General features: G+C 34.4%; 2 protein-coding genes, 1 long non-coding RNA gene and 3 other non-coding genes across 7 annotated transcripts; 4 read left to right on the plus strand and 2 right to left on the minus strand.

Annotated features, from left to right (window-relative positions):
* Nucleotides 1-422: 422 nt before the first annotated feature.
* Nucleotides 423-4,095, minus strand: LOC142552709 (putative disease resistance RPP13-like protein 3). Of its 2 annotated transcripts, XM_075662481.1 has the most exons (3): nucleotides 3,963-4,078; nucleotides 3,724-3,764; nucleotides 423-3,381 (listed from the first exon to the last, which is right to left on the minus strand). In XM_075662481.1, exon 3 carries the CDS (start codon nucleotides 3,367-3,369, stop codon nucleotides 658-660), a length of 2,712 nt encoding a protein of 903 aa, XP_075518596.1. In that variant the 5' UTR covers nucleotides 3,370-3,381; nucleotides 3,724-3,764; nucleotides 3,963-4,078; the 3' UTR covers nucleotides 423-657. The 2 variants fall into 2 exon arrangements, with proteins under 2 accessions (XP_075518596.1, XP_075518595.1); XM_075662480.1 differs by lacking the exon at nucleotides 3,724-3,764 and having other exon boundaries at nucleotides 3,963-4,095.
* A 1,526-nt stretch (nucleotides 4,096-5,621) lies between these two features.
* On the minus strand, nucleotides 5,622-10,092 carry LOC142554377 (cyclin-SDS). The gene is made up of 7 exons (XM_075665044.1): nucleotides 9,017-10,092; nucleotides 8,519-8,683; nucleotides 7,750-7,916; nucleotides 6,900-7,028; nucleotides 6,468-6,648; nucleotides 6,289-6,333; nucleotides 5,622-5,969 (listed from the first exon to the last, which is right to left on the minus strand). The coding sequence occupies exons 1-7, from the start codon at nucleotides 10,055-10,057 to the stop codon at nucleotides 5,940-5,942; spliced, it is 1,758 nt and encodes a 585-aa protein (XP_075521159.1). The 5' UTR covers nucleotides 10,058-10,092; the 3' UTR covers nucleotides 5,622-5,939.
* Nucleotides 10,093-10,576: 484 nt separating this feature from the next.
* LOC142552710 (uncharacterized) lies at nucleotides 10,577-14,937 on the plus strand. Its single transcript, XR_012821864.1, has 3 exons — nucleotides 10,577-12,817; nucleotides 13,004-13,264; nucleotides 14,619-14,937. It is a non-coding gene; the product is annotated as an uncharacterized LOC142552710 (long non-coding RNA).
* LOC142554902 (small nucleolar RNA Z159/U59) lies at nucleotides 10,946-11,033 on the plus strand. The gene has a single exon (XR_012822266.1). It is a non-coding gene; the product is annotated as a small nucleolar RNA Z159/U59 (small nucleolar RNA).
* LOC142554901 (small nucleolar RNA Z159/U59) lies at nucleotides 11,195-11,281 on the plus strand. The gene has a single exon (XR_012822265.1). It is a non-coding gene; the product is annotated as a small nucleolar RNA Z159/U59 (small nucleolar RNA).
* LOC142554914 (small nucleolar RNA SNOR75) lies at nucleotides 11,682-11,773 on the plus strand. Its single transcript, XR_012822277.1, has one exon. It is a non-coding gene; the product is annotated as a small nucleolar RNA SNOR75 (small nucleolar RNA).
* Nucleotides 14,938-15,088: the final 151 nt, after the last annotated feature.

Consider the following 15,088-nt stretch of genomic DNA (forward strand, 5'->3'; position numbering starts at 1 on the left):
TCAACCCAATAATCCAAGCGGATAAATTTTGATAGAACACGAGAATTAAATTATGTTTGATTATTGAAAATAGTCATGAAATTCTTTAGATGACAAAATACATAAAGCTAAAAAGTATAGCAAACTCTGTAAAAGTTCAGGCGCGATCCACTGTGCCGAAACAAAACCGGCACATTCCAAGAAACTAGAGTTACTCCATTATCAACGAGAAAAATAGGAAGGACATCTTCGAGGGGTGTCTAAGTTTGAGTAAGTGAAAACTTGATCAATGTTCAATATTTCATTTTTTTTTACCAATATGGTTTACTTAACTATCGTAGTTTACTGACTACTGTTATCAGTATGAAGATTTATTCAGTGCGGATCAAAAGATAGTTGATGCAGATTCTCACGTCATAAAAATAAGTACGAAGGGCAATGGCTACAAGTAACGAAAGACTACATATTACATACAACGAAATACAGTAAATTTTAAGCTTCATCGTACAATTGATATATAACACGTTTTCAGATTTTTCAATACTGTCTCCAGGTAAGAAACCAAGGGAGATTTCAGTTTAGGGAATGATACCTATGTAAATAAAAGAGACATTATTTTCTAAGTGTTCACACTGAAAACGGAAAAGATTTTCGAAACAAAGAGGATCTGCTTGCCCTTTATGCAACTACTGGTAGACTGAGTCTGTTATCTGACTCCAAATCCGGAGGATAAATAAGGAGCTTGAATTTAGAGTTCCCCAGTCCTTGCTCTTGTTGAATCAGAAGTTTTTGCCGCTGAATTGTCCTGGCAGAATCTGTGGCACTCGGCTTAAGCCAGTGTAGTTCTATGTTCTGTAGTTCAGATACCTCCGCTAGACCGAGTGGAATTGCCTCAAGATTCAGGCAGTGAGTAAGAACCAAAGACTGAAGCCTAGGGAAATGATGACCTACAGCATCCCACTGAACTAGATCAGTCCTTCCAAGTTGCAAAACCCTGAGCATGCGAAAGCCACCATCGAGTGGCTCCCAGTGACGTCCCTTGAATGCATAGTCTTTCAACTTGAGAATCTCCAGGTTTGGAAGCACTCCCAATGTTGACATATGCTCCCATTCGAGCAATGTGTCGGATAAAGTCAATTTCTTTAAATTTGGTGGAAATTTGTAAGATTGTGGGAGACCTGGAATTATACATTGGGAAGGATCCAAAGGGAATGTGTCATTTAACAGCTTCAGCGTTTCAAGTCTGTCTAATTTGGCAAGATTATCAAACATAGTTGACCCACCCTTTTTCTCCATTAGCACGACTAGCTTCCCACGTATCCCGAGTTTTCTCAAACTGGGAGTTCTCGCCAGTATGTTCTCGGTGCAGCTATCAGGTGAAATAGTGGAAATAGTATGTATGTTTCGCCTCACAAAAGGGTCTTCATTATCCTTGCGTGTTTGGGCAGGAGGCCCTTGCAAGAAACTTATACTGCTGGTATAGAAATGCCTGAGTTGCAACATTTTCCAGATGTCCGCTAGGATCTTGAGATCGCGAGAGGTTGTTCCAATGATTATTGTTTGAAGATTCCAGAGATTCGAGATTGATGCAGGAAGAATCTTGAAGTTACCGAAAAGGGCAATGAACCGGAGGTGAACTAGCTGCTCTATCTCATTGGGGAAACGTGGAAAACTGAGGGATCTTAGATCCAGCACCCGTACTAATCTAAATGCTTCGGATATGAAAGTCGTATGCTGTCTAGGGACGTCCTTCTCATCCAAGCCAAAACTCAAGAAGGACCGGACATTTGGACTAGAGGGCCTGGAAGATATAAAATCCAATATGTTTGAATGGACAGAAAGTCGTCGATGATAACTTGGGATTGAAGACCCGAAAGAATGATTTTGAGGGCCTTTGATAATCTGCAAAAACTTTTCTTGTGAGCCTTCTTTAATGCATAAATCACGTAGCATGTCATGTATTCGACAAGTCTTGATTCGACCATTAGCCCTCTTCTTAACCACCAAGACTAAATTTCTGTCTACAAGATCCTCCAAATACTCTTCAGCTATGTCCTCTAAGCATTCTTGTCCACTTTCTTGCACGAATCCCTCAGCAACCCAAAATCTGAGCAATTTCCAGACCGGGATCTCAAAATCTTCAGGAAATACTCCAAAATAGACGAAACAAGCTTTCAAATGATCTGGCAAATGCTTGTAGCTTAATGCTAACACATCCATGCACTGCTTTGGATCTTTGGCAACATATAAACTGACATCATCAGCAACTCTCTTCCACCAGTCTCGCGTTTTTTCCTTCTTCAAAAGTAGACCTGAGACCACCACAATTGCAAGTGGAAGCCCAGAACATTTTCTAGCAATTTGTTTTCCAAGATCCACTAGCTCTGAGGGGCAGCTTGTTTTCGGAAAAGTCTTCCCGCGGAGTAGGTCCCAACTTTCATGCTCAGTTAGAAAACGCAAGTCATGAGGGGGGTCACTAGAGTTGGCGTTCAAGGCGACATCTCTGTTTCGAGTGGTCAACAGTATCCTACTCTTCAAATTTGTGTTTGGGAAAGCCATTCTGATATCATCCCAAGCCTCTATTGTCCAAACGTCATCGATGACAATGAGGTACCTATTGTTCCTCAAATGTTTGCATAGCTCCTCGGAAAGCCACTCGTCACTCTTTTTGAACATTTGATCTGTTACAAGTCCCAAAGACTCTAAAATTGAAAGAAACACTTCCCTTCTGCTGTATTCTTGAGATATATATGTCCATGCACGGAGATAGAAGTGAAATTCAATACGACGATCAAGGTAAACCTTTTTGGCCAATGTTGTTTTACCAAGTCCCCCCATACCCACAATGGAAATTACTTCTAGAAAATCTGGCCCTCTAGTGAGACGATTAATTATGGCATTAGCCTCCTTATCGAAACCTACAACATTATGTTCCTCCACATTAGGTTGCCTTTTCTCTGGGGCACGTCTCCGAGAAGGCACTCCTACTGGCAGACTCACTATGCCAAACATTTTCTTGTCGTATATCTCCTTCACCTTTACCTTTATGGACTCAATTTCTCTGGCGTTTCTACTAAGAACGGAAGCATGATTGAATGGTTTAAAAATTTTCTTCAGAGTGCTTCTCGATTTTTGTGTTGCTGCATCTACTACAACCTTGTCGATTATGTCTTCTGCTTCATATGTCACATCAATGATTTGTCTGACTATTTCTCGAACGTACTCAGATTCATCACGCTTCTCTCTGGAGTCCTTAAGAAATGCTTTCATCAAATTGAGTTCTCTATGAAGAGATTCAACTTGTTCTTTCACATTAAAAATCAAATCCGCATGGTAAAGCAGAAGCTCCTTCAAATTAGTTAATAGAAATTCTACAACTGCATCAGCCATGTCACTTCACAACTGCAAAGAAAAGGCCATACTTAAGGAATAATTACGGCAATATAGAACCAATGCTCACAGTAATGCCTAAATTCCGATCAGTCTCCACAGGAATCCAAAGGCTATCGCTACACCGGCGTAGCATAGCATTTCCCGACAATATGATACAAGGTTCGGATCGTCAAAACACGTTTTAAAGAATCAAATTAAAACCAACCTCAGCAACATCAAAACCATTATTCAAATCGGATTTACATAAGTGAAGTTAAAATTTAAAGATTACAGCAAGAGAAATTATTAGAAAGAAAGTCAAAACGCTATGTAAAGCTATAAATTGTCAATATAGTCAGTCAGTCACCTAACCTGATCCGATCCTCTCAATATTTCACAGCAGAGTGCGGATGCTTCAGAAAATAAAGAAGCCCGTTATTTTATTAAAGCTAATTGACAAATATCAGGATAGAAAAAAGAAGAAAGAAACTGAAAAACAGTGGCAAAATTACATATTAAGCAAATAGTTTTGATGCAGAATGAAAAGGGATGTCGTTGCTTGGAAAACAGTGGCAAAATCAACTTGGAAACGCAAGAAAAAGAGATCTTACCCGATGAGAATGCGATGAATTAGAAATAAGTGCTCAACTTAAAATGTCAATGCTTGCAAAAAGCAAAATGAATTCTTGAAAAATTCTTAGCATGTAAGTTGGTGGAGAAATTGTGTGTTGACGGAAGACTTTGGCTCAAGTCAACGGATATATTTTTATGTTTTTCCACGTTATAGATTTTAAGGGGCCGAATCCATCAAAATCGAGTTGAGTTTGTCATATTTAAGTTGATTTTGATTCAAATTTAAATATACTTGAATTGGAGCTTGAGAAATTATTCTTCATTATATGATTAGCCTTTTTCAAAGTTATAATTAGCCTATTTTTATGTTTCAAAAGCATGGACAAGATAGACACGATGATATGGCTACAACGTAGATTAGACTATGCAAACTTTTTTAAAAATTTGGGACATTAACAACCGAATAACAGAGAGAGATAATTCATTCTATGCCGACAGAAGAGTATTATCCTATTATCAGCATGAATGATCGAAGACCTGTACGTATATACTCACATCAAGTTTCTAGATTGTACTATTCTTTCAGCCATGGGAAAAGACACATATATGTACATATATACACAATACACATACATGTAAAACTCAATTAATTTTTTAAAAAGTAAATTCTTAATAAAATATGTACTATTAGACGTGTTGGTATTTTCTAATAAATTGTTCTTTAAATTAAAACACACAATTAAACAAGTTAGTTCAACAACGTGTTAAATATATATATATATAATTTAAACAACTAAAAATCTATATATTAAATAGTAATTATAAATGCATTGGAGTCTTAAAAGTAAAAAATCATTCAAACATGTGATAAATCATTAAAAAATTATTTATTTAGTTATTTATTAATGATAAACTTTATAATTTGTAGAAAACCGGAAGAAATTGTTTAAAATATGAAGAAAAAAACTAAGAAATATAAAGGAGAGATAATATGATTATATATTTTTAAAATTTTAATGTTTTTTCTTCTAAGCATTAAGAAATTACTATAAAATTTGGTGGTAGTTAGGGTGCAATGGAGTCGAGCTCGACTCGATTGAGTATTAATTTTCAAACTAAAGCTCAACTCAAGAACATATCCAGTAGCTTACGATACACGTGTAAAACTCGATCTCGAGTCAATTAAATATTCAAAGCCCTTCGAATTCGACTCGAGTTGAATTTTGGTCGAACTGCTCACAAGATACTTACGTGTATCTTTTTTAAACTCGAGTTCGGTCAAACCGAGCTCGAATCGAATTTTGACCGAATCGTTTACGAGCTACTCACAAGTAAAGCTACTTATGATTAACTTAACTCATTTGCACCTGTTGATAACTAAAATTTATTGGATGTGTCAATTACATATATGTCTGCGTCTGTTTTTCATTTGAATTTCCAAATAACACAAGTGAGGCATATCCGAACACATGCGAGTGTCATGTGCTAATTGCATTCAATACAATATGGAGTATTTCTTGAAGTGCCCGTGCAACTTACCTTATTTTACGTTCTAGTATTAGTTGAGAGATGACAAGTGTCTATTCAAAGTTTTTGGGCATGGTTACATTTTCTACAAATAGGGCAATTTCAAAATTCTGAAAAATATTGAACAGGATGAGGTTGACAGGGGCCGAACCCCAAACAAGAAACGAGGATTATGAAGCCTAACTTTGTGGATGTTCAGGTGACACTGAGAACTATTTCTCGATACCTATATATGACTAATATATTTAACAATTACGATGAAAGTTTTGTAAAACAAGTTTAGATTAATTGTAATCGTACAATATACTATTTTTTCTTGGACCAGATGTTTATTACAGGATAATGTGAAAGAATGTACATCACTGTTTACAAAATCTTTAATCCTAGAGACAAAATATGAACTATTATCAAAGAGGAAAAGAATATTATTATATGCTAGAATTGCAGTATTTTTCTGTACGTCATAATCACCTTGGTTCATCTTTTTGTCATAGATACTTCACCAACCATTCCAGACTCTGTCAAGCATCACATACAATGTTAAGTTGGATTGCTATAATGCATGTAAGATCAAGTTCCTACCATTATTGCTAAAGAAAACTTCAATTATATTTTGTTTAGTTATCGATCCAATCCCAAAAGTATGTAAGAAAGTTCATCATGCCCAAGAGAGTCAAGTACCAAGAACAAAAAACATGACATATATATTAAAATAAAAATAGTGAGGATAAGAATATGACTGACTATACTCTGCATACTTAACCGGACACTGGCAGGTATACTGAAACAAGAATTAATGTAAATCATTGTGGAATGTTCATGCAAGCTGATGAATACCTTGATGCATTCAGGTAGATCTTTGTCTTTCTGTCTAGCAAGAATCTGAAGAGACAGGAGTAGTGGTGAAAATTTATTAATAAATTTCTGCATCTACCTCTCGTACTAGTTTCAGAACAATGCCCAACTAATCTATTTGCGGCGAAAAACAGATGCAGTGTTTAGAGGTAAATGCTTACTGCTGTAATCAGGTTGCAGGATGCATCTTGATTAGCCGCAATAGAAGCAAGAACAACAAGCCCAGCTGCAACAGTTGAGGGCCAATAGCAAAGCTGCTGATGACCCAGCAGCGTGAGTACTGCAAGGTATTTGGCTGTCTTCTCCACTTTTTCATTAGACCTCGCAGCTTTGAGATAAAACCTGAACATATTCGTAAGGCACTTGAAGAGGTGAAAATACATGAAAAAATTCAGCGGGCCCCAGAGTTGTATCGAGTAGGGCGCTATGGTTTAAGAAGCAATTTAAGAGCTGGAGGCAAAACTAGAGTTAATAAAACAATTGCTAAATTAAATTCAAAATTTATTTGTGTAGGAGAATCGTCTCTGCTGGCCCACTCGCAGGGTCCTTTCCCTACAAAAAATATATGTGCTTCCAAATTTTAAAAGTCATACCATAAGAAGTTGTACAAGGTAGGCAGGTAGCACTCGAAATTAAGGACTTCCTGCACCATCCATTCCATGGCCACTACTTCATACCGAGTATAAGTGTTGCTTCCTACGTCGAATGTCTTTCTCCTTATACTGTATCAAAAATCGAAATTGGATCTCAAATAAAAAATGAAGATTTGAAATAATAGTATCTTCAGAGGTTACATGCCTACAAATACAATGACTAGTTGCCAAATGTGTGATAAAGCTCAATAAAAGTTTGGAAGATAAAAGATGGGGCATCTCTCTTTCATTATACCCTCATAGAAATCTAGTAAAAAGCATATGGAACAAATAATTTGCCCTGAAACAAATAATTTGTCCCGATTTTTCTTTTAACAAAAGAACCAATGGCAGAAACGAAAGGAAGAAAAATGGCAGAGAAGAGTTCAGTGGCATATATCAATATTAACTTAAAACAAAATAACGTACATTTTATTATTTCATCTATGACAAGCAGAGAAGACCATTTGACAATTTTCATCTCTGACGAAAGGAAATAAGAAGAAAAATAGCCCACAAAACATTTGAAATAGACATATTATTGTTTTGATTTCCTTGTCAGTAAAAAGTTGTCCTAGTTTATTTTTATTTTGCAAAATCCCATGTTTTATAACTCATATTAAAGACTTCATATATTTTATTATTACGAACTCACTTAAGAAATTTTAATCTTAATAATTAAGCAATAGTTTATGTAGAAACGATTTGAAATCAAACCAATTATATTATTGATTGATCTGATACGCTTATTTCTACCACGGCTTTCACTCGATCAATCATCAATAGTGTATGTAAATCAAAGATGACTTACCAGTTGTTGGGCTGGTTTTCTTCAATCCTAGTGGCTAGAGTGAGGCAGGCGATGCCAGTAATCTGAAGATTCCTTATATTCTTGAAGTATCCTTTGCTCAGAAATCTGTCAAGAAGGCTAACTCCTAAAAACATTGTTTCCTTCTGAAGTTCCTTATTAGTAGCTTGCTGCATGATCAAATCATTGAAATTTAAAGAATCACTAGGAAGAGTGTGATCGCTTCTATATATGAACCAAGGAAACAACCTCTAGGCTTGCTATACTCACAAGATCTGTTAGAATCCAGAAATATAATAAGTTAGATACAGCATTTTCCACAACAAAACGTGCGTGCATTTTTGGAAATAAAACAAAATTATTGGAAACTAAAAAAAACTACCTCCAACCGATAAAAAAGCTGAGAAAACGGGAAGTACTAAAACATACAGCTGTTTTTATTTCTCAACACAAAACACAGAACATTTACCCGACCTCTTAAAAAGGAGAGAATTTCCACATAAACTCCAACGAGGCTTTAAATCATCATAGAATTGCACCATTATAATGGGGTATGCACGTATTAGTGGCAGTGCAGCTTTCAATTGTAATTTTACATGTGCCACTTGGCATATTGCCATGGTCAACAGATGTGCAGAGAATCTCGAAACCGCATGTAAATCGACTTCGTAACAAAGTATTGTCTTTTCATTACCTGTTCTCGGTGTACAAATTCTTTAAGGAAAAACATATCACTAATTTTTCAAGAACAGAGAATCATATAGTGACTGACCTCCACAATCCAGTGAACCATTTCTTGGCGCTGGTGAATGACAAGATTGCCATAGTCAGTAGTCGAACAGTATTCCTCTGCATAATCACACAAATACACTTCCCTCCTCTCTCTTTTTCTTATGATCTTATAGCTCTCTTCATCTTCTTCATCTAGTCCCAATAACTAATCAAACGAAACAAAGAGCATAATAATTCAATCATTTATGAGAATTATAATTATAATAAGCATCAAGCGTTAAAACATTAAAATAAAATATAAGATATTTTTAATTTATTTTGAATTGATTTTCCATCTATGTTTGTTATTGAGGCTAATAATACATATATATTCAATAAACATGGCATAATCACAAATCAAGGTCAGTATCCCATTCGAACGAGAAAAAAAATGAAATAATGATATTATGGAAAAAATATAAAAGCGTCGCAGGATGGTAATTACTCAAACAAAAACACAACCAGAAGAACAATAACTACAGAATTTTTAAAAACTCACATTGATGTCATTAGAACTATCGTCTTCACAGTCATAATAAGCCGAACCTGGCGCAGAAGTCGATTCACAGAACTGTTTCTTAAACTGAGCAAGCAATTGAAAAGTAGGAGAACAAGTTTCATCTCCCATCGACTTTTCAGAAAATTGACTTCCGGAAGCATAACTCCATAAGGAAGACGTATAATCCGAACTTTCTGTTTCCAAATCGGAAACTACCTGATAATTATCCGAGGTCGAGTTTTGCTCCCCGTTTTCCCTACCACCTAAAATACCGCAATTTGAAAACTGCTCTGAACAAACTAAATCAAATTCTGCTGACGCGAGTTCTGGAATTCTATTCATGCCACCAAATCGCAGCTCTTCACGATCTCTTTTTTCACTGATATCAATTTTTATCCCGACGGAGTTTGAGATAAGTTCCACGCCGTCGTTCAAAATCAAATTATTAGTGATTTGAACATTGACAGCTTCAGAATTCATATGTTCCGGAAACAATTCACAAGGAATGTCCAATAGGACCTCATTTCGAGGAATTCCAATATAACGTTCATATTCCGTCATTTTTCCAACCTCATTTCCGGATTTGTTCTCCGATAATGTACTCCGAGAAACGCTAGAAACTTCGGATTTGCTGATCTCTTCCCCTCCTGCTTCTTCGACCACATTTTCACTCTTCAACTTCAAATCTCTGTTATCTGAATCTCCAATCACTACAGTTCCAGAACAAGATTCAACGCATGAATTCTCTGATATATTTTCCGATAACTCAACTTTAACGGAATTTCTGCTCTTCTTCCTATAATACCTTGAGGTAATAGCTCTCCTAAAATCATTGACAGAGGATAAACTAGATTCTCCTGAGACTTCACTAGGTTGTGTGAAAAGTGAAGCTGCATAGCTCGTAGAATCGGATAATCGAGTGATCGGTGAAAAATGGTGTCGGCGGAGGCGAGTTAACCGTGACCGGAGCTTCTTCTTTGTGAAGTAGAGCTGTGATGCTGCTACAGATCCTTTGGCAGCTTGTGATGCTTGATGCTTCATTGAGATCACGAAACAACGGCTTCTCAAATTTCGAGTTTCAAGTTTTTTGTATATGCGAGTGACGGTTAAGAAACGTTGATGGTGGGGTCTGGTATTTATATGAAATGGTTCATGGTAGGGCCCACGTCGGTTCCTGTTCTGTCATTGGCGTGAAATTTGTGTTGAAATTGTTTGTAAAATAAATATTTATTGGCGTGTACATATATATTTGATTATTAAAATTACTTTTCAATTTTTTAAAAATAATTTATAAACAAAAATGAATGAAAATTAAGTTTATTTAACGGATAAGTAACATTTTCATGATTTTAGAAAAGGAATCAATAATAATAATAATAATAATATCGCAAATTATTCACTAACAAAATAGTCACGAACGAAATAAAGTTTAAATTTATCGCATCGTGATATTCGATAAATGGGCATTGAATTAGCCTAAGCCCAAAACGGACCCGTGTCCAAATAAGCGAGCCCAACAAATTTCTAGGGCTTCAGTTTCCTAACTGATATACACTATAAATGTAGAGCTCATTGCCTCCTCCGAGTTCACAATATTCGAACTCGCTCCGCACCAGCAAATTGAGGTATCGAATTTCAACATCTAACTTTACATCTAATTTGCGCCGTTCAAGTTTAATTGATATTTGGTATCGAGAAAATTCGATAAAATATTTTTTCAGTCTTTTCTCGTTGTATTTTCAACCAATTATTTCTTTAGAACCTTTATCTCCTGAATTGAATATATGCTGAATCAGTTGGAGATCTGAGCTGAGGATAATTTAATGTCAACTTTCTAAATATATATATATTTGTTTTTTAAAAAAAATATTTCCGACTTTGTTTAAAAGAATTGATTTTGTTACTTCTTTTTGTAATATTTGGTCAATGGCCTCTGGGGATGATTAAAAATTGAAACTTTCGTTCTTCTGAGAATGTATTCATGCTGAAGAACAGTGGAGACCTGAACTGAAGGGGCTTAATTTTTAAAATTTATTTCATTGATTTTTTTACACTGTTTTCAATTTTTTTAAGTTAATTAAATATGTGATTTTATTTTCACAGTTTTTATTTAGCATTATTGATTTTTTCAGAATTAAAACGTTAAAATGGATTGAATTGAAAATATGGGTGGTTTATGTCTCTAATGATGATGAAAAACTGAAACTTTCGTTCTTCTGAGATGCTTCATGCTGAAACTTTCTTGGAGACCTGAACTGAAGAGGCATATATTAGGCATTCTGTGGTATTTGTGTACCATATATTTTTGAACTTTATTTATATATCTATAAGTATTTGTTATAATGTAAATTGGGTGGAATTTTTTTATGTCAAAACTAAGAAATTTAAAGCGAAAAATATCTATATGACTTCTAATACATTATTAATATAAATTATAATTTTATGCATTTATATGAATTTTTTATGTAAGTAGAGATTCAGATTTTAGTTTAACGAGTTTTAAAATCAATTCCTACTTCTAATTTTCGTAATTCAGTGTATATTACCATTTATATATTGTTTAATTTTGGCATTATTTATTTAATTATTTTTAAATTTAATGTTTTTTTAAGACGAAATTAATTTTTTTTTATTTTAAGAAAGAACAGAAAGGGGGTTTTATTTTTCTCGATGATGAATAATTTACAGATGACGAGTCTGATCGAAATCCATTCTTTAAAAATATTGATGACAAATCGAGGCATTTGTCTGAGAGGAAGTAAATCCCCTGTTTCGCTTGGATCATTCCTTTGTTTGTGTTTTTTCAATTTTTTACTTATTTGCGGTTTGATTAATCTTTTTTGCCTTCAATGAAATTGATTTATTATTATTGTTGTGGTAATAATAATAATAATTTTCTAGTTTTAACTATGTAAATTGTAATGTCTTTATTTCAACTAGGTTTTGTTTTGTTTTGTTTTGTTTTAAGAATTGGAATGGAAATTATTCAGAATCGTGATCGAAAAGACCCAACTTAAGTGTGCGCTGAAAAGATTGCTTCTAATATGAAAACATGATCGATTTGAAAACGCAAACAAAGAAGACAACGGAATGATCCAAGCTAGTGGCTTAGTTAAAATTCAACTGTGTTTTCTTTAATTTGTGTCTGAGTTCATTTTTAGTTGTTTTTATTCGAGTAATTCACAAGTTATGTGACTATATATTTTAAAGTTTGAGATGTTACAGAGATATCTTTTTACTTAAAATCTAAACCTTAGATGTTTTGTCTTTATGTAGTAAAGACTTTTAAATATGATACATGAGTTGAGTCGAACTTGAGTTTGAAATTGATTGTTAAATCGACCGTTCAAAAGACAAAACTTAGATTGATTTGAGCTCGAACAGTGTAACTTGACTCGTGTCAAGGGCGGATCGAGCTAAGTTTCACTTCATTATTTGTTAAGAAATATACACAAACTACATGTCCGCATCAGGAGAAGAGTGAGTCACATGCTAGAGGCAAACTTATGGTAAATTGTGTGTTTGTACCAATCATCGAATTGAATCCACAAATATTAAGCAAATCTTTCCCTTTCATAAAGTAAAATGAAGTTTGTCGATCCAACGGCTCGGATTTTTCCGAGTCAATTTTTTTTTTTTTTACAGGAAGGTGGGCCCGGATCACTCATGTGAAGTGATCCGAGCCGTTCATTGCCTGCACGGACAGGTAGAAACAAACCGTCCCTGCACGGGCAATGAGAAACAAACCATCTTTACAGCGACACTGTAAACCTACTTCCACAGCTATACACGCTAGCATAGGTATATCAAAAAAAATTTCTCGAAAACGAAAACCAGTTTTATCTTACACACACATTCAGGGTTGTTTTGTTTGTCAACATTTTTTTTTAAAAAATAGTCTCATGTAGCGTATTTGTTCACTACATGGGGAGGTCATTTTTTTTCAAAAAATATTGACCAGGTTTATTTCCCCAAATATCTCCACAGATTCATGTATATATAATACATACAATCATTTATACATACAATGGCTCAAGAATTGAACTCGTCTTTGCTGAACCAACACAAAGAGAAGCATTTCACTGCTGGCGAAATTGTTCGCGACATAATCATAGGAGTGTCCGATGAGCTCACCGTGCCGTTCGCCCTCGCCGCGGGCTTGTCAGGTGCTAACGCATCCTCCTCCATCATTCTCACCGCCGGAATTGCCGAGGTTGCCGCCGGAGCTATCTCGATGGGTCTTGGAGGGTATATATTCTTTTCTTATCATAATCATTATTATTATCATCGTTATTATCATATGTTTCGGGGCAATCAATCGTTTGTTAGATTAACAAATTAAACGAACCAACGAAATGTCATAAATGACATTCAATTCAATGGGAAGAAGCCAAGATAAGTGATTGGCAGAATTTGCAGCAGGCTAAAGCAGATGCTGCAATTCAGAGAACCATTCCTATGACATAAAATGAATCTAGAAAACAAAAGAACATGGGTTCAGTGGTAACAAGCTATCAAGAAAACATCAAACTAGTGAGATGCAAATACGAGATATCTTAAGAGGAAGTCCTCTTCAATGGCTGTCAGGGTCAAATCCTCTGTTGGCTGCCACGCACGCCCTTCTCAACTCCAAGCCATTTGCTTAAAAAAAATTCTTCAATTATACAGTTGACATAATTTGTTAAGTGGATATTAATTTGGTCTCATTTTCATATATAAAGTAGGGTAAAACACAAAATTTGAAGTTCGAGACCTAGAGTGATTCTACCCTAAACACGTGTGATAAAAAAAAAATTTAAAAGAATTGTGATGCAAGTTGACACATTAATAAATTTTAAATTCTATTTTTTTAGCTCCTCAAGTTCCCATATTATTAAAAAGGACTGCCTACAAATTCTCTCATATGATCCAAAACCCGGCCTTTTTTTATTCTACTTTCCTGTTTAAGTACTAATCCAAATCGATCGGCTATATGAATTAATAATAATACACGTAATTTATTTATATGTATACATAATTAATATATGATGGAATTTGGAGCGCATAAACATTTTGTTGTAAATTATTTTTGGATTGTGAAAGTCTTTTCATGTTTGATGTAATTCATCACCTTGTAGAAATGCTTTTACCTTCTTCATTTAATTACTTGATGTGTCAGTGGAAAAATGATTTGTCTTTCGAATTTTAATCTATTTATTTTTATAGTACACTTTTTAAATGGAAAAATAGTTAATCTATAATCAACATTAAGAAGCTTAAAAAGTGTAATGCAACATTTTATGTTCGTAATGAAGTGATTATATTTATAGATTATTAAAAAAGTATTTGAAAATCAAAAGTGATTATATTTTTAAAACGAAAGTTAAAAGCAAAAAACCAAAATTTGACATTGTGATAAATAAATGATTATAATATTAAATTTTAATCAGAATAACTTTTGAATAGGCAGCATTAACATCCTATTAACTTTTAGATTTAACTCAAAATAAGTATAAGTTGACACGAAATATGAGTTCGAAAAACAAACCAATCTACATTTTTTAAGACAAAAGTTAAAACTCACTTTTTTTATTGATTGTAAATACTTTTTTACCATGATCAGTTGCACCAATGTGATAAAAAAAATCTAGAAGTTCAAGGTAAGTCAGCAAAGATTGTGGACAAGGTAGTGCCACCAAGGAGGCTGTTGGTCGAAGGTTACTCATGAAGAATATAGTTTTGTAACAATTATTGATGCATGGACATTCAGATGTCACTTTATATAATTTTTTTTTGGTTTTACGAACATCACTAAAAGTTATAATCGAGTGCGCAATTGTTCACAGTGACATTAATGCACTTTTTCCTTATGCACATAAAAATTATCAGTATTTTTTTCTCAGATCCAATGTCAAGTTAAATCATGTTTATTGAGAAAAAGATATTAGAAGATTTCTCTTGTGAGATGATCTCACGAATATTTATCTGTGATACGAGTCAATCCTATCGATATTTATAATAAAAAGTAATATTTTCTTATGGATGACCCAAATAAAATATATCTCATAAAATACAACAAGTGAGACCGTTTTA

The sequence above is a fragment of the Primulina tabacum genome, chromosome 8, assembly GCF_025594145.1.
Source record: "Primulina tabacum isolate GXHZ01 chromosome 8, ASM2559414v2, whole genome shotgun sequence".
NCBI classification, from domain to species: Eukaryota; Viridiplantae; Streptophyta; class Magnoliopsida; order Lamiales; family Gesneriaceae; genus Primulina; species Primulina tabacum.